Source organism: Equus caballus, chromosome 19, assembly GCF_041296265.1.
Source record: "Equus caballus isolate H_3958 breed thoroughbred chromosome 19, TB-T2T, whole genome shotgun sequence".
NCBI lineage: Eukaryota > Metazoa > Chordata > Mammalia > Perissodactyla > Equidae > Equus > Equus caballus.
Genome location: NC_091702.1, coordinates 33,799,868 through 33,818,466, shown reverse-complemented (window position 1 = coordinate 33,818,466; position 18,599 = coordinate 33,799,868). Strand labels below are relative to the sequence as shown.

Here is an 18,599-nt window from a genome sequence, read left to right as displayed (position 1 = left end):
TGGTGGATGTGTCTGATGAGAGAGCTGCAGAAACCAGCTTTCCCCATCACCTATTTTTTGGCTGCAGGAAATGCAGTCATGTAGTCTTCCTTCCTCTAAAGTTCTGACACGCTGAGACTTGTGAAGGCAGCTCTCAGGACACAAACAGTACCTTTAGGAAAAGACAGGACCAGAAAACAGTGAAGTACACTTTGTTTAATTCCATGCATTTGTTTGCCTTGATAGTCACTCTTGTTCTGTGGCTGTACAAATTGTTCAGTACAAAGAGGGAGCCAGCATCAGAAACCAACACATGGAGCGGGGAACTAACAGGACCGGAGACCACAGGGGAGACAGGTGAGGGAGTTCATTTTGAGACTTAACCACAAAAAAGAACTTAATTTGCTCCAAGTTGAAAGGAACTCAAATTACTGCAATAAAGAATCAAAAGTGGGTCTTCTCACTTCCAGAGTCTGAGAAGTGGTCACTGTGGAGGTGGAGAGTGACTGGGTGATGTGGTCAGTACGGGATGGCTTCCTAACAGCTTGCACGTTCTGGCTGGGCTTCCCTCTGGCCTGCAACCATTGGAGGACCCTGTCTGCCTGGTCACTGGGCAGCAGCCTGGGGCCTGGGGCCAGCGTTCCCCTGAGTGCTGTGAAGTGGCTCGAGAGAGGCCTGGGATTCTGCCAGAAGTTTCCTTACAGTGGCCTTGCCATCTGCTTGGGGACTGGCCTCTGTGAAATGCTGCCATCATGCTCTGGTCATGTGACACTTAACAAAAGCCTTAACCCAACCCCTTTGGAGTCACCCTGCTCAGAGCAGTGATTTCAGAGCTCCCCTCTTCTGCCACCTGTCCCTGAGAAGTGTTCAGGTTCCACAAGGGTCCTCCACTTGGCAGCCTAATTCACTCCAGTTGAATGGGCGCTTGCAGTATTGGTGTAACATGCAACAAGCAGACCAATGTGATTCTTACGTGCTAGTCTGTGAGGTTGGTAACATTGGTGGAGTGAGTATACTAGGACATTTTATTCTATGAAATCAGCAAAGAAGAAAAATCTTGCTGCCTGGAAAGGCACTAAATTCATACTGACAGTACAAGTCTTAAAAAGAATGTCACATTGTTTTGGTACATTAGTCTCAGAGTCTAAGGAAGAAGCAAGTAACTGGGACTTAGCATTAACTTTTTGTTTATAGACGGTGAGGGAGGAACACGCTCATTTAACACAATGAAATGATGTAAAGGAAGAGACAGTCTGAAATTCAATCCATTAGTGATTGGAGATTATTCAATTGGAATTGTAGTCCAAAAGGGCGGTGGGTGGAGGCAAGTGGCCTTTTTCCTGCCAATGGTGCTGTCCTGACAGCCAGAGGTTGGGATCCATTGGTGCGATCCTGTCATTCTCCCGTCAAGGCTCACTCAAAATCTCACACCACCTTTAAGAAATTAATTATAAGCTTAGAGCTGGGATGGCAGACAGATCTCCCCTTGCACGCCAATTCCAATCAAGTGGTAGTTGTTGCTCCAAGTGCTGTGTTGTGAGAGCTTCTGAGGCTGTGTCCGGGCTCAGTGGAAAGAATATGTTGATCAACAAATAAGGTCAGTCTTGAGTGTTTACAGTGGACATGGTAGATGGTGGTATGTCATGGTATTTTGGCTTCTGGCTTAGTGGAAAATCAAAACAAAACATAGTATACTATACTGCAGAGCAAGGCGGGAATTCCTGGGATTCCAAAAATTATATTCTATTTTGGAGAATTCAGTTCCAGGAAGTTCAAGTAGGAACATTTAAGGGGGAAAAATTGAGACATAAAGGCATGGAAAGAGAGAGTAAATCATTTGATCAATAAGGATGCATTCATACTGAAAGGAAGTCAATGCTCCCCAGTGGGGGAGGGCATTTAAAATTGGGTTGGCATCAAGAAAACCCCAAACCATCAAATCCATTATTTAGAGTAAGAGGAAAATTTAGCACAATGAGGTCCTGAAATAGATGTCCAATACTTTTTAAATCCTAGTAAAAATATCCTTCATTCTAGAAGGATGAATTTGTTGATACTAAAGTTTTTAAACATCCAAACTTCAAGTAGGTCTTAACCAAATTATCTCACAACAGAGCTAGTTTCTTCGCCTTTCTGAGTAGGAGTTCCACAATCTTGCAAACAAGTCTAAACTTTAGCGGTGGGAAGGTCTATTATAATTTCAAAGTGGATGTAGGCTTTTCAGGCCCTCTGCTAAGCAATGTTAAGAGGAATTGTTATTCAGAGGACATGATCTAGAATGAGATGAAAATCAGAACCAATGTTCATCTGCAACACAAATTAAAACTCATTATCTTTCAGTCAGTCAAAAACAGATGCTAAATGAATGTGGGCATTCATCCCAAGGGGGTTAAACCTTCAATCAACAATGAAGCTTGAAATCAGTCCTGTGAGGTTCCTTAAAGCACTGTTACACAGTTATCAGGACTGAAGAATTAGCTCTTAAATTCCCTGAGCTCTTAATTCACCACTCTTCAGCTGACCGTAGAGTTGTTCTCAAAGAACACACACCAATTCAAAATTGTCCTGGTTAGCTCAAGGCAGGCAGCGAAGGGCAAGGCCCGGATACAAAGGCATTTCTCTTTTTAACCTAAAGACACTGTTCTTCTCTGAAGCCTCTAGTCACTTCTACTAAAAAATAAAATGTTCACTGTGGAACTTTATTCAACTCTTGACAATACAGTGACTGATGATTCAACACTGTCTATTACTCGAACATGTTCATAAAAGTGAATCCAGATAGGTATATGGCATTATCATGACAGATAGTCAAGATGGAAATTTAAAGAACCTACCAAAATAATGAGGTATCAGGTGTGGGTTTTCTAGGAAGACCATCACTGAAAGGTGTAAGACAGATGTTGACCCTCGTGTTTCTCTTTTGCCACTAGGTGGGCAAGAACTGGACAAACTGAAGTGTCAGTGTTTTATGTTGGACAGAAAGAGGACACAGTTGTCGGCTCTCTGTAACAAACCAGAGAGATTCACAGTACAGTGTGGTCCAAAGTCCAAGGATGGAAAATATGGACTTTCAAGGTACTTCTCCAGCCCTATGATCCTCTAAGTTGACTAGGCCTCATTCTAGAATTTCTCTAGTCTTGTCATGGGATCACATCACAGCTAGGCATTTTATGTCATGCCTTTTTTTTTTTTTAGTTTCTTTGCTACTCCCAACTAGGAGAAAAAAGGTTGGTTTTGTGGGATCCATCTGGCAGGATGGAGATTACAAACTATGCTGCGAGTTCTTGAAACGATCTGACCCATGGGCCCCCTGCAGAAACTGTCTAGGTCTGTTCCTCTCAGGGCATTAAATAATTCTCTTTTTGCTTCTAATATAGTCCCATGATTTTATTTCTTAAGAAACTTGAGAAAGTTTACAGCTTTTGAAGTCTTTGTCCATCCACTCAGTCATCTGCCCAGCCAGGAGCTTTCCTGATCAAGTCAGAATCACAATGTATCCACTGGGCGCCAGGGCAGAACGCTCATCCTCAGATGATTGTAGTTGTACACAGACAACGAGAGGACACAACTAGGATGAATACCAGGGAGCTTCCAAATGGCAGTTCTATTTTCATTCCATCATAAAAATCATAAAAATCCATAATAATTCATGGTTAGCAATAAACACAATCATTGTACTATACCGTAAACCATACCTTCTGATCGACAGAACATGAGAATAATAATTATAAAATAAAATAACAATGATAATAATGCCATAACTTAAGATCTTTCATGTAGTCCAGCTACAGAATTTATACAAAATGGAATAATTTAATGCAAACAATACTGCTCTCTGTATAAGTTAAACATTTTCCTTCATCCTACCTAAGAGCTATAAATTATAGACACTAAATTTTAAATCAATTTTCAACATAAAGTGTAAACAAATGGAGGGGATCAAACAAGCAAAAGGAGCTGCTCTATCTTCCCTCCTGCTTTCCTTTTTGGCTGATGCAATCAGTGAAACCCAGAGGAGGGCAACGTTTTCATCTGCGTTGGAAATGGTTTAATACCTGTATGTCAGTCTTTCCAAATGTCCAGTATGATGTGGCGTCAGAGAGTCTAGCCATCTTCTTCAGGTCTTGAGCCTAGGTAGGTTGTTTGACAGTAACCCATCTTGGAGACAGAGACAGGAACTAGGCCAACATCTGTTTTTATATAAAATATTAGATAAAAATGTCCTTAAAGCCGAGGCACCATGAAGTACCTTGGGATGCTTTTCAGAGCCCATGACCGTGGAGACAGGAAGGACCTCATGCCTTGGACAATGTAAACTCTTTCCAATCGCTGCTCAGCATCACTTGTTCTTTCCATAAATTTTCAAATCCAATTATTCAAAACTGCATCGAAGCAAAGTGAACTAAAATACATTTTACAAGTAGCAATTAACAAAAATGCTATTGTGGCGGGAGAGAGGTTGCGTTTTGCAAGTTGCTTCTTTTGCCTTTATTCTGATAGTGGTAGCCAGTCACTAAAGCTTCCAGGATAGAATGTATTAATGAGTAAAAACAAGGGGAATGGCTTGGGATTGGACACTGGACAGACTCACACACAGCCTAGCTGCCTTCAAAGTCTGTTGTCCGGTTTAAATCAATATGACTCTGGTAGACAAGCAGCTTGGTTCCAGGGAGGGTTGACCCCATCTTCTCCATGTAGCCGAACTGAGACATTCTGAGAAGGTATTTCCTCAAATCACACAATTGCTTTTCCAGCACTGTTGTAAATTTCCTTTCTCTCTTATCCTTCTCTCCTCAGGCCCACCCCTCCTCCTTTTTTCCTAAATGAAGTAGCAACAGGTGGAAAGGAAATAGGCTACAAGAAAATGGCACTTGAGTCTGAAAAATTAACATATTGGTCAAGGTAACACATTTGTCAAGGTAATGACAATGACAGCATTGAAAGGGAAGTATTTGTCAAGGACAAGGTTTGACATTAACTGTATAAGTCTTATGACCAAATGCTGCTTAAAATTTTAGAAATGAAATCAGCTTCCACGTACACAGTTTTCTTTTTCCTCCTAGAGGAAGTATATGCCCTCAAAGACCTTGGGTGCAAATATCTTGTCACCAAACTTTTCTAGGTCATGTTCATCACCCATCTGGGTAAGCTGGTTGAACTTAATGTGGTCTGTTCACAAATTACCTAGAATTGCTTTTCTTTTGCCCTTCTTTGTTTTCTAAAATGCTCAATATGTCTTGCTCTGGCTCTTCTTCAGTCACTTACGGCCAAAAGGACTGGTCCCCTGTTCAAGTAGCAATAATACCTCCTGGCCCCACCAGTTCCCAAGGATGTTGCTCCTAACTTCCACTTCTTTCGTTTCATTCTTCCTTTCTTTCTCTCTCTCTCTGTCTTTTTTTTTTTGCAAGAAATTATTGTTTCTCTCTATATATCATATATAGTTCACTCTTTACAGTACAAAGTGTTAAAATGTCAAACAAAAATAAATATCAATGTTACAGTAGCTAGAATATTCAATAAAATAGATCCCTGCCATTCTTGATTGAAATGTTCGTGAGACTTAATTTCATTTGGATATTTTTTTCCAGAGATTTGCGAAGTCTCATGTTCCTGTTATTGCAGCTCATTTCTAGGGGGAAGAAAGATAGGGCAGCTCTCTTCCTAGCCAAAAAAGCAGGGAGAGAGTGGGAAGAGTCTGGGTTGGGGTGGATTTGAAATGCCAGGGAAGTGAGGAGATCTTCAGGATGGGCATTCTTTCATTACCAAGTAGCAGAGCTGTAGTGTTTATTGGTCCTAACTGTGGCATCAGAACACTCTCCATCTGAAGAGTCACAGTCCGATTCTTCAAACTGCATAGGATTCTGCAAAGTGAGGACAAAATAAAACAATTTATTTCTGCATTTACTGAGTAAACATATATTGAACACCTCCCACACCACAGGTACTGTGCTGAGTTGCTGGGTAAGTGGGCTATGAAGATAAGTGAGACCAGGTCCTTTCCTTGTGGGGCTTCTGGAGAAGGAAGACACATAATGATGATGTTGATGATGACGATGACAATTATAACAGTACCAGCACCCCCCCAACTTATATAGCATTTACTATGTTCTAGACACAGCCAGCCGTAAGTACTTTATATCTATTAATCCATTTAATCCTCACAACAACCCTATGAAATAGATGCTGTTATCATACCCATTTTACAGATAAGGAAACTGACCTACAGAGAGGTTAAGTGGCTTGCCCAAAGTCACACGGTAAGTAAGTGGGAAGGCTAAGGCTGGGATTTGCATCTAGGCAGTCAGATTCTAGGGTATACACTTTCAACCGCTATGCTATCCTGCCTCTCAAAAGGCACTGAATGCACTATAGTGTTACATGTGCTATGACAGCATTGTCCAGGGGACAGTGGGACATGGAGAGGGAGGCTCATGTCCTTAACCAGGCTGGGAGAGGGGGTCGGGAGAAGGTGATGTGTGAGTTAAATCTTGGAATGAAGGGTTCCTGAGCAGTTTAATGTTTGTGCCTCATTTGGTAGCATGGCCCGCATTTCAGGGAGCTCCGTTGATCTCTGTCCTTCTACTTACTTCATGGAGGCAGTTGTTTTATCTTATATACTAAATGATAACTATAAAGGCCCTAGGGACTTGAGCATGTTCTAACCCAAAGGAGCTATAGGGAGGGAAAAGTGATGAGAGGAGAAGGGAAGAGAAGCCCCACCTCATAGCCACGTTCCTCCGCACACAGCTTGCCTAGAGACATCTGTGTCTTCACGCGGCGCACAGCACACTCCTTGTCAGAGAGCCCATCCGAATGTGAGGATATCTCAATGGGGATCTCCGGCGTCTGGGACAGCAGCTCGTCTAGTTTCTCCGCCAGGTGGTCTTCAAGTTTATCTGCTAACTCATCAGGACTGTTTGAGTGGTCACTGGTATTTCCCTCCTCTCCATCAGACACAGAGAAATTCTCAGAGCTAAAGGTTGAATATGACTGGCAGCTGCTGATACAGCGATGGGGCCTAGAACCACAAAGAACCAGAGGAACTTCATCACAGGAACAACTACTTTCCTTTCCTTGTCTGTCAATCATAGCTTTGGTGCGAGGTCATCTCGTTTTTTTCCTGCCCCTGAGGGAGAATCAAATCCAGATAGGTAGAAACTATTTAACTTTAAAGCAACAGAGAAGGAAATGTGAATTTCCCTTTTCATTTGGTTTACATGTTTATGTGGCCAAACACTACACTCCAAAGCTGATGGCTACCAATGGTTTTTAAAAAAATTGGCTGGTCTAATTATCCTGTGTACACGTATGCATGGTATGGAAATGTTCAAATTGAAATTATGCTTCTTATTCATAGAATCCTGGGTTCTTAGGTGAAACAGACTTTGGAGATTCTCTGGTCTGACTCATTTCCCAGATCAGATAACTGGAGCCAGAGAAAAGTGACTTGTTCCAGGCCACACCATCAGAGAAGGCAGAGCTGCAGCTTGAGCGAGGTCTACTCACAGGCCCCTCGGAGTCCTCTACCTCCCTCCCCCCGCAGCTGCAGGCCCCATTGGGCATGGCAGCCCTGGAAGGCTGTGTGCGCTCACCACCCCCGTCCACGGAGCCCCCAGCAGGAATAAGCTTGGAAGGAACTCTCATTGTGCAGCTGGGGACACTCCCCAGCCAGTGAGTGGCTCATTCCAGCTAACAGCTGGGTTTAGCTCCAATGAGGCAAAGCTTGGGGCAGGGCTGGGGGAGGGGGAGATTTGTAAAAGTTCCTCATTTCTTTCCCATTGTTTATAAGTAGCCTAGCAAATAAGAATGCTGTTAGCTTATACTGGTTTTGAAAACAAAACAAACAAAACAAATAATAAAAGAAGACTGCCCTTTTCCTCTGTCATTGTCTCATCTTTCTGTATTTCTTAGTGCAAAGCAATTTGATGGCATATGATCTGATCCTGGCAGATGTTTAAGCCAGGTGATGGGCTGGGGGTGGGGGGATCAAGGACACATGGAAAGAAGATGAGGGAGCCCAGGTAGGAAAGGGAAGTTAAAGTAGGACACAAAGCTGATGATCCAGAAGGGAGACAGGGAGAAGAATGTTACCATGCAAAAAGCAAAACCATGTGGTAAGAACATAAATATAATTTGCATTATGGCAAAAATAAAGGTGAGAAGGCATTAGGTGTCCTGAGCTCATGATGTGTCATAGGAACAAAAGCTGGAAGTAACATAATTGTGATGCCAGCAGAATGAGTTCAGAGAGTGAAAAGACATTTTACTCAGGCTCAGTCTCGCTGCACAGGAGAAAACATAGTGTCCAAGCAGACACTAAGACAGCAATAATGACATGGCAGGAACAGCGCAGGGGATGAGAACAGATTACAATTTTGTGCACAGTGTGGGGACCCAGAGTACAACTTACCAACAGACTAGGAGTCCCTTGGTTTGCCGAGAATTCCTCTTTCTGGGTAGGTACACAAACCTCCCTGGGGATTCTTAGAGCCCTACTCTTCAAGGGAATGTCTATTAGCAGAAAAGCCCTCCTGGGACAAAGAAAACTACCTTCCTTACTTCTACTTAGGAGCAGCTCTATTCTAGAAGTAGGCGGGTGTGGTCCTTTTTTTAATCCTACAAGCAAAGTTACCATCTCTTGGCTAAATAGGAAGTTATTCCTAAGACTCTGTTGAGGAAGAGTCAACTCATCTAATTATAATTAATTTGAGGTATAAAATTCAAGGCATGGAGAGTGCTATGGACTGAACTGTGTCCCTTCCTCCCCCGTCAAATTCTTATGTTGAAGGCCTACCCCCAGGTGACTGAATCTGGAGCTTCGGTCTTTGGGAGGTAACTAAGGTTAAATGAGGTCATAAGGGTGGGGCCCTAATCTGACAGGACTCTGCCTGATAAGAAGAAGATCTCTCTCCCTTTTTCTGTCTCCCCTGCCATGTAGGACACAGCAAGAAGGCTGCTATCTGCAAGCCAGGAAGCTAGTTCTCACCAGGAACCTTTATCTTGCATTTCCCAGCCTCCAGAACTGTGAGAAATAAATTTCCATTGTTTAAGCCTCTCCGTCTGTGGTATTCTGTTATGGCAGCCCGAGTAGACGAATACAGAGAAACCAATAGAATTACCCCAAAAACAGCATGGCCATCCCTCATAAATTGCCTGCTATATTCTCAATCGTAACCTTGAATGTGTACTTATGCTCCTCATCTTGAAGTTCCTCTGAAATGAATTCTGATGAACTTGGATCTGCTGTGCATAACCAGCTGCCAAAATGTGGTGATGGGAAACCATGAACACAGTGAGTTCAAATTTCCCTATAAGGTGGCTGTTAGAAAGTGACCTGTGACTGAACAGGAAGTGTGGCAAACTCAGGATCTTCCCCCATTACACTGAAAGCAATCACATGTGCTTGTTGGTTTTACCTCTGTCTCCGTGGAAATTCAACTTCGCTGTCCACTTCTCCTTCTTCCTCTTCTGAGGAGTCATCTCCACTCTGAGAACAAGGAGAAAAGTTTTATTTCTCTTTCTCACACACACATACACACACACACAGTTCTTGTAAAAGATTTAATTATCATCAAAAGACACTGAGTAGCAGCTTGCTAAGGGTCATTCACTCATTTGGCAACTTTTCCTGGGTGTCCATAATGACAGACCCTGTACTAGATCCTGGAAGACACACAGAACTGAGTAAAACGTTATCTTTGCCCTCAGGGAGGTGAAGGCTCCATGAAAATGTCCAGAGGTGCGTGATGGAGAGGGGAAACTAGAGGTCTTGGATTTTGGGGTGATCTCCTGTAATCATTGTCATTAGTGGTTCCAGACTCAGTTGACATAGAGATTCCACCAAGAAGTGATCTGTCAGTTCTTCAAAGCCCAACAACTTTTCCCCTATTACTTACCAATCACTTTTTCACTATTATATTTATTATGTGTGTATCACCTCCACTACTAAGACATACATTATTTGAGGGTCAGACCATATCTTATATTGTATTCCTATTTTACCATTAATACAATGCTGCATACAAAACAGGTGCTTAGTACATTATTGAGTCAGCATGTTGGCAGATACAAGGGAGCTCTGGTTGGGATGTCTGAGGCCTTGTGATTGCCAGGGCTCCGTGGTTGATCTGGAAGGCAGGGCAAGTGTCCTGTCTGAGAAGATGAATCTTCCCTTACAGGGAAGATTCCAACTCTCTTCAAGGGCATAAGAACAGCCACACTAAGATCAACTGTCCTTAACCACAGCATCGTGATGCACTGGATAGCTACAATCCCTTGTGAGGTGGGTAATTGGGTCCAAGTAATGGTATCAAAGATTGAGGATAATTTACTTTTAAAGTCAGTTGTAAAATACTGTCACTCTTATCCATGTGTATTCTGATAAGCTTTTTGAGTAGGAAAGACAGGGATGAAGTTACCTGGCTGAGATGAGCACTTTACCCTAGGAGTATCTGTGGGAGTGTATCTCAGGAAAGAGAAGTTGAACTGCTCTGTGGGAGAATGGTTCCAATGAAGCCAAATGTATAAGGTGTGTGTTCTGTGGCCTGCAGACCCATAGATGGCATCAGGATGATTCAAAGATACATGTTACTTGGCAGGGGACCAGGGAATGGAGTGATTCCTAAAGGGTGCAGGGCTTCTTTGTGGGATGATGAAAATATTCTAAAATTGGTTTTGGTGATGGTTGCACAACTCTGTGAATAAAAGCACTAGTTGTACACTTAATGGGAGAACTATATGGTACATGAATTATATCTCGATAAAGTTGTTATTAAAAAAATACATGTTATTGGCCATAGGTGTAGTGGGAGCAGAAAATGGATTAACCCAAATTCACTGCACCACCTGAAATGCAATTTAACATCTGAGAATTCTTAGTCAGCAGCAGCAGCACTGTATGTGGGGGAGGAAATACAGTTCTGACAGCAGCCCTCAGCTTCAACTTCTTTTCTATTAAATGTCTAGTTGACCAAAACATGCTCATTTACGTTTTACACTCTTTCATTCCTTCAACTAAACTCCTAATGAATGATGAGATGAAAGAATACTTCATATTGACTGTTTACCAGGTACTAAACACTTTTCATACATAATCTTATTTTTAACTTATTAGCAAGGCGAGGTTACATTTTTGGAAGGTTGCTATGTGCCAGGCCCTGTTCTAAATGCTTTATATTAATTAATTCATTTAATCTTCACATCAACCAGTGAGGCAGCATCCACTATTGGCCTCATTTTATAGACAAGGACACCAAGGTTCATAGAGGTTCTAAGTGGAAGAGCCTGGCTTTGAATGCAGGTCTGCCTGACTCCCAAGCTCGTGCTGCTCTAACCACTATAGAAGACTGCCTCCCAGCTAATAAACCCTAGGCAGCCAGTGGGTGAGGAGGAGAGGAACAGGATTCAATGACTGAGAACTGGCTGGGTCATGAGGGTAATGTTTTCCAAAATATACTGTGAAGTATGGTGAAATGGGTGAGGGAAATGCTGGATTACACAAGGTTACTGCATGATTTCTCAAAGCCTAGGATTTGTTACCATGCACCGGGAATCTCCTGGAGGGGACGGAAGATACTGCTTCCCAAATGGGTTTTATAATGCGATCTTTCCTTCTTGCAACATCCCTCAGGACTAGGCTAGGGTAGTGGTTTCCAAACTATTTTGATTACATTTCCCCAATACCTGGTTATTTATCTATTTATAAATTATATACATTTGAATCAGTCCCCTGGGTCAGCAGTTCCAAAGTGTATTCCCATGTCCATCACTGAAGCAGTGTTGAAAGAGTGTTTAAAGGAAAAGAAACTTCTGCTTATGCTTTTATCTCATCCTTTTACAAAATGCATATTTTATGTACGTTTTATAGTGCAAATAACATGAGAGGCTCTGACATTCCTGGAAGGCAGTGACACACACAGCTGTTGTCACTACAGCTCACCTTTTGAAGGGGCCTTGTTTTTCGAGGTAGCATTGGGGGGGTGATGTGATGAGGGATGCCAAGGGAGGATGCAGACCGACAGCCGTTGAATTCGTTTTCTTCCATTTTCTCAGAACCTTGGGCATTTTCTGAGAGGGTATTGTGTGCTGGTGACTTGAAAAGGTCGGGGCTCCTCCCCACTGGCTCAGCAGAGGGTAGGTCTAAGGACCCACACTGTTCTGGCCTGCACTGGAGGCAGGGGTCATAAGGGTCAGCCTGACAACAGTCCCAGGGGCCAGCCTGGCCGTCGTCAGGCTCAGAACTTCTCCAACAATCTGCTGCCATGGCTGTGGAGATGAGGTCAGGGCTAGAGCCAGGCAACTGTCTTTGAGCATGGTTGCTGAGTGGGCTCCGCAGGGCTGCTGCTGGGCCAAAATACCTCAGGTTGTTGGCGCAGGTTGCAATGTCCTGTCCGTGCATATTGAGTCTGGGATGGTGACTCTGAGACGTGGCAGGAGGGGGTTGCTGGTATTGCTGCTGCAGAGGATTATGGTGATGGGGAGAAGGGTATTGGGATTGAGCCTGGTCTAGATAAGTGGGATGGGCTGAATTTTCCTGGGCTGGCTGGCTTTTCAAGATTGCTGCAAAGTCACTATGGCTGCCTCTGCTGTTCCCTCTGCGGTGGCGTGGTTTGCTGCGATACCGGCTCTTGTTGCTTGAGGTGGACATTTTGGGACTTCCGGACAAAGGGGATGCAGTGGGAGCCACCTCCATACTGGGGATACCTTCAGATCGTAACAGATCTGGCCTGGGAGAAAAGAACAAGTTTGGTTTTAAACGCATGAAAACAAATTCAAGTTTGGGGAAATGTATCCCAAGCTTTAAAATACACATACCCTTTGAGTCAGCAGTCACACATTCAGGGATTGATCCAATGGAGATAATGGATGTGCACAAAGATGTGTGTTTGAAGATGTTATATTACAGTATTGTTTAAAATAGAAAGTTAGAAACAACCTAACTGTCCCCTTATAGAGGATTCCCTTTATTCCTTTTGGATTTTATTCTGTGCCCCACTAGCCAAGGTACTCAATCTCTTTTAAATTCTAATTCTGTCCTACATGTTTCTTGATCTCTTCCTCATAGTATCAGCTATCAGTCTAGTGCCAATAGGCCAAGGCATAGGCATGGCTGTTTGCCCACAATCACAAATCTGTCTGATGATGGATCTGGATAGATCCCACGGGGAGTCACAAAGGACAGAGGTCTGGTACCAGAGGAGGAAACCTCAGGTTAATTAGGCAAGAGGCTAAATTCAGGAAGTTTGGTCTAGACGGTCTCCTTGAAGGCTAGGATTATGTCACATCCATCTTTGTACGTGAAGGACACTAGCAAAGAGTCTTGCTCATAGTAGGTACTCAAAAAATGTTTAAAGGGGTGAGGGAAAGGGGTAAGGAGAGAAGAAGGGGGAAATAGTACACAGCCCAAGAGGCTGAGCAGAGCCAGCAAGAGAAGGGCTCACGAGGAGTGACGCTGGCCTTCTACCGTGCTCCTAAAGGGAGGAGGTCCTCTCACAGCCATATTTTCGAGTGCCCAGTGGGCCGGTCATGCAGATCATGTGCAGGAGGAAGCCAGCGCCTGAAAGGAAACCTTGCGCGCACCGACTGCAAGGCACATAGGTAAACAATAAACAGTTTCTGAACTGATGAACTGATTCAGGGTACCAGGCAGAATCGCTACTTCCTTCCCACTAGGGAGTAGCCTCATCCTTCTTTGGGACCAGACAGACACTGTCAGCAGGAGATTTCAGAGTTGGAGGGCCTCAATTTTTTTTTTAAGAACAGAATCCTTTTCTAAAATGAATTATTATGAGAAGCCAGTAGATAAAACAGATACAGTGGAATGGTTGAAGAGAGGTAGGAGAGCAGAAGCGCCCCCTGCAGGGCGCGCCCTCCTTGTCCTCTCTACCCCTGCAGTAGTCCCTGAGACTCTTCTATGCAAGCCCTAGGGTGTCCCAGACCTTGCCTGGAAACCACAGATACAGTCCTGCCTGCACCCTATGTGATGAGGAGCCCAAAGCCCAGCTGAAGTGGCCTATAGTCTCACAGCCCGTTACTGGTAGAATCCAGACAAGAAGCCTCTCCTAACTTCCAGTCTGGCTTATTGGATAGTCAAAGCAGAGCTTGAAAGTGCATACAAATTACTTGGGAGCTTGTTAAAATGATTGGGTAGGCCTGAGATGGGGCCTAAGAGTCTGCATTTCTAACACACTCTCAGATGATGCTGAACTGATGACCACACTTTGAATAGCCAGGGCTCATAGGAAATTAGCAGGCATTAGGCAGTAGGAGATGGGTTTCTCTTTTCCTTCAGGAGAAGTACAGTTAAAGCCTTGTCTTAGCACAGCAGTTCCAGGTGTTACTGGTTTATGAGAAGGTGGGTAGAGTATTGTGCTGCCATCAGCAGTGTCCTGTGTCGGATTCACAGTTCTATGGTCAGCTGGCCAACTTGTGCCACAGAGGTATCTGGATTGAGGAGGCCCTGGGGCTTTTACTGAGGCAAGACAGCCCTCCAAGGCCCAGTAAGTGGCATCTACCTACACAGTGACTGGCTAGGGTGGGCTCTATAAGAGAGCTGACGTGAAAGTGTCACAGTCAGGTGAAGGCTGCTTTTATTGAAGCTGGCAGTGACAAAATCACAGAATAACATTGATATGGCACTTCACAGTTTACAAAGCACTTTACAACATATAAAGTACTTGCTTCCTACTATTTCAATATCCATTTTACAGATAAGGGCACTGAGGGATCATAGAGGTTAATTGGCTTGTGTCCATTGCAAAGCTAGTAAGTGGCAGAACTCATAACTTGAATGCAAGTTTCTGGACACCAAGGAGTAGTTCTTTCCCCATTCCAAGCTTTCCTTATTATGAGGCATTTAAACTATCTTACTGGACTACACTCACTTGTGACAGGCTTGGTGGATCCATAACTGAACTCTGACTATCTTCTTTTTGGTCCCTAACCAAATACAAACTGAAACCTAGGATAAGGGTAGAGGATGGGTTTCTCCTCTCTGATCTGCTCAGAGGTCACTGGACTTCTGACTTGATAATCAATGGACTGTCCAAATAATCCAAAACTTAAATCCTTCAAGGGCCAATCAACTGAAAGCACAACTCTTCACAGCTCTAATACCCACTCCAGGTTGCCTTCTGGACAGTTCAGCTAGCATGTTGACTAAACATCTACTGGTGGTGTCAAACTCTTTCAAACATATTTCTCACAGCCAAAATAAAAGTAAACATGAGCTCATATTTTGAAAAATTAAACTATTTTCTTCCCCAGTGCTCTTAGTTTTAGCTGTAGGCAGAGCGCAGGGGAAAGCCAGCAGGTGGACTCCATCCCTAACCAGTACACCAAAGAAAGAGGTGTTGGGATTCCCAGAGCATTTTGCCAGATGCCCTCTGAAAACCATTTCTCAGAACTTGACCAGAAGATGGTCAGGCATGGTAAATAAAAGCAAAATTGGAATTATTCCATGTAGTTCCTCATTAGTAGTTTAGATTTAGCATGATGGATTTAGTCATGCTATGGTAGAATGGCCACCATTCTGAAAGCCTTAAATACATTTTGGGTTGCATTTTCTCATTACCTTTACTTTTATTGCATTTAGCTCAAGTCTCACTGTTGGGGCCACACCCCAGCTTTAGGGCTCTTTCTTTCCTTTACATTAACTTAGGATGGAATCAAACTCTCCATTGTTTGGGAGGAATGAGGCTCTGGTAGAGGTTGGTAATAAAAACTGACTGGAAGAGCATTCCAAGATTAAACTAATATAAGGAAAATGTGTTATAATTAGGGGAAAGGGCAATCTTTTTTTTTTTTTTTTAACTATTTAAAAACCTATTTTTTGAGCACCTATAATTTGCTAGGTGATTTCACATGTTATCTTATTTAAACTTCACAACAGTCCATGCAGGAGTGGAATGATGGGAACCATATGGTTTGATGCAGGTCATTATCAAAGCCTCTGCCTTTGATTTTGGTGTTGGATTTACAGGCACTTACTACGTTATTAAAAAGAACTAACTAAGTGAATAAATAAAAATGGGACATGCCTGGACCAATGTTGAATAAACCAAGAATTATAGTTAACCTACTTCTGTGCACTAGGGATCAAAAAAAGAAAAAGAAGGGGCCCAGCCCCATGGTCGAGTGGTTAAAGTTCTGTGTGTTCCACTTCGGCAGCCCAGGTTCGCAGGTTTGGATCCTGGGTGTGGACCTACTCCACAGATATTGGCTCAGGGCTAATCTTCCTCAAGTAAAAGAATAGGAAGATTGGCAATGGATGTTAGCTCAGGGCAAATCTTCCTCACCAAAAAAAAAAAAAAACGAAAAAGAAATTTCATGTGCTAGATTTATATCATTTTACCCAAGGGGTTGAAAGAGGTCAAATGACATGGCCCAAATCACACAGCTTATAATAGACAGAGCTGGGATTTGAATTCAGGTCTGTCTGGCCCCCAGTTTATTTCTCTTTTACTATTCCATGCTAAGACAATGAATATCTATGCCTCAGATAGTAAAAACTAGATTTCTTGACTTCATGGCGCACACTCTCTCACCTTTCTGCCTGTTTTATCTAGAGGCAAGTGTACTAATGATGAAGAATAGAGTGGCCACACCCACCATCCTCTGATAATGTATCTTGAGGGGGATATTTTCCCATTTATCTGCACAGTAGGTTGGTGCAGGCTCCCACCGTTTGGTCGGCATCCCCGGTTTGTGAGGCACGCCTTTCCTCTTCATGAGTTTCTCCATGGCGTTAGGGTGGATTATTGGACGGACAGGGTGTCGTTTGTAGGTCCCAGGATACTTCTTTTCCACTGCTTGCTCTCGCCTGCAGAATGAAAGAAAAAGCCACATCTCAATCACTGTAGACAGAAAAAAATGGGCAAGATGCTTTCCCAGGCTAATTCTACCCACAGACTCTGGCCACACCCAACAGATACAGGCTATTTGAATAATAAGGCTGTTATTTGAGTTAAAAAAGGGGAAAAAATATATACTAAATTCAAACTAATCTGACATCATTGTGCTCTTCAGCTCACCGATGGCATCAGAGCCTGACCTTCCCAGCCCCTGACACACCTTGTGGGAGACTCAATGCAGTGGCAGAAGTCCTACTTATTTTCAGTTGCTGTTTTGGTCAGGACCCCAGGGTTCTTTTGTCATTATCAGAATGACCTGAAATCTCTTTCAGCAGCCACTGTACCTCCCCAGTGGGCAATAAGCTCCCACTCATCCACACCAAGCTCTTCTTGGAATGAGGACCCCTTCTCTGAGGCATTCAACAGGGTGAAAATGCCTGTCAAGTGAATGTTCCTCTATAACCAGCTTCGCAGCAACTCCACTCCACAGTAAACCTCACCAGGGCCAGGGACATGTGCACAGCATATCCCTTAAGGAATGCTGGGTGAGTGAATAAAATATCTGCCAGTTCTGAGGAGCAGCAACATGGAAGAGTGATACACTCCTGCTGATTGATGGGCCCAAATCAATAAGGACAGACCGTGGGCTGGATGCATACTTAATGAGCTCCTTCTCCCGCATTTCTAGCTGCAGCATGATGGCACTCAGTTCCATGTACAAATTATTAGCCCGCTCAAGTTTTCTCTCATAGTGTTCACGAATATCCAAAGCATGCCTATCAAAGAAAACACAGGATCAGCGAAGCTGACTAATTTGAGAGAGAAAAGAGGACAGCTCTAATGAAATAAGAATCAGGACGGTTTATCTCAAAAATATTTCTCTGAGGGCTCTCTAAATTTAAGGCTCCCTTGTCTGATGCAATGACTCGGACAAGACAGAGTGGGAGATGGGAAATCTAAGCTCTCCACTTGGTTTGTCCTGAAGGGCCACATCCAGCCATACAGAATAAGCAGGAGGGCCAGAGATAAAATCTTACTGTGATCTGTGTATAATTTGTAGACTTTGTGTCATGTTGGCAATACCTTAATTAGAATACAGTATAATATACTCATATGTTAATGAAATATGCAGCTAGAGCTGACATCATGATCACTCATTTATACTTATCCATGGTATAGATCCTGCATAATATAGTGGTTATCTACAACTATGTCCTGTATCCCTTAATAAATTATAAGCATCTTGAGACCAGGGACCACATCTTATAAATTTCTGGCCTTCCATGGCACCTAGGACAGGGGCTGAATGAACTAATAGCATTGCTCCAGGAATTGGAGAGATATAATAAAGAAGGATGACAGAGTTGGGGGGAGAGGATAAGACAGCAATATAAAGGAGGGCTAACTTTTAGGGCAACTTTTAAAGAGAATAATAATAAATGGCAGAGGTGAAAGGTGTGTAGAAAGTGCAATGGTGATTCACAAACAGGGTTCCTGCTAATATCAGAAGACCTGGGGACGAGAAGAGGTGGAGAAGGAGGGGCCAGCTGACCTGAGCTCTTCTCTGCGCCTTCGAATCAGTTCTTCATCTAATCGGTGTATACAAGTTCCTTCACTTTTGATCTTCTCGAAGTGTTTCTTCACTTCTTCTCTCCATTCAGCCTGGGCGAGGACACATAAGATTTTGTTAATATCCTAGGAGTTTCAATGCCTGATGTAACCATAGGATCACGGACAAGATTTTTTTTCTGCATGCTTCTACTGAAGGCC

At 43.2% G+C, this 18,599-nt stretch overlaps 1 protein-coding gene across 15 annotated transcripts in view; it reads right to left on the bottom strand.

Moving 5' to 3' along the window:
• Positions 1 to 180: 180 nt before the first annotated feature.
• MAP3K13 (mitogen-activated protein kinase kinase kinase 13) overlaps positions 181 to 18,599 on the bottom strand; it is a 165,042-nt gene continuing 146,623 nt past the window's right edge. For 11 of the 15 annotated variants that reach the window (XM_070242661.1, XM_070242662.1, XM_023623460.2 and 8 more), the window contains 7 exons: positions 18,382 to 18,491; positions 17,489 to 17,605; positions 16,661 to 16,798; positions 11,918 to 12,704; positions 9,396 to 9,466; positions 6,700 to 6,997; positions 181 to 5,840 (listed from right to left, as the gene is read on the bottom strand). In XM_070242661.1, coding sequence (XP_070098762.1) covers positions 5,739 to 5,840; positions 6,700 to 6,997; positions 9,396 to 9,466; positions 11,918 to 12,704; positions 16,661 to 16,798; positions 17,489 to 17,605; positions 18,382 to 18,491 — 1,623 coding nt within the window. In that variant the 3' untranslated portion in view covers positions 181 to 5,738. Of the gene's footprint in view, positions 5,841 to 6,699; positions 7,106 to 9,395; positions 9,467 to 11,917; positions 12,705 to 16,660; positions 16,799 to 17,488; positions 17,606 to 18,381; positions 18,492 to 18,599 lie in introns of all 15 variants that reach the window. The other 4 variants (XR_011428778.1, XR_011428777.1, XR_011428779.1 and 1 more) reach the window with 1 other exon arrangement.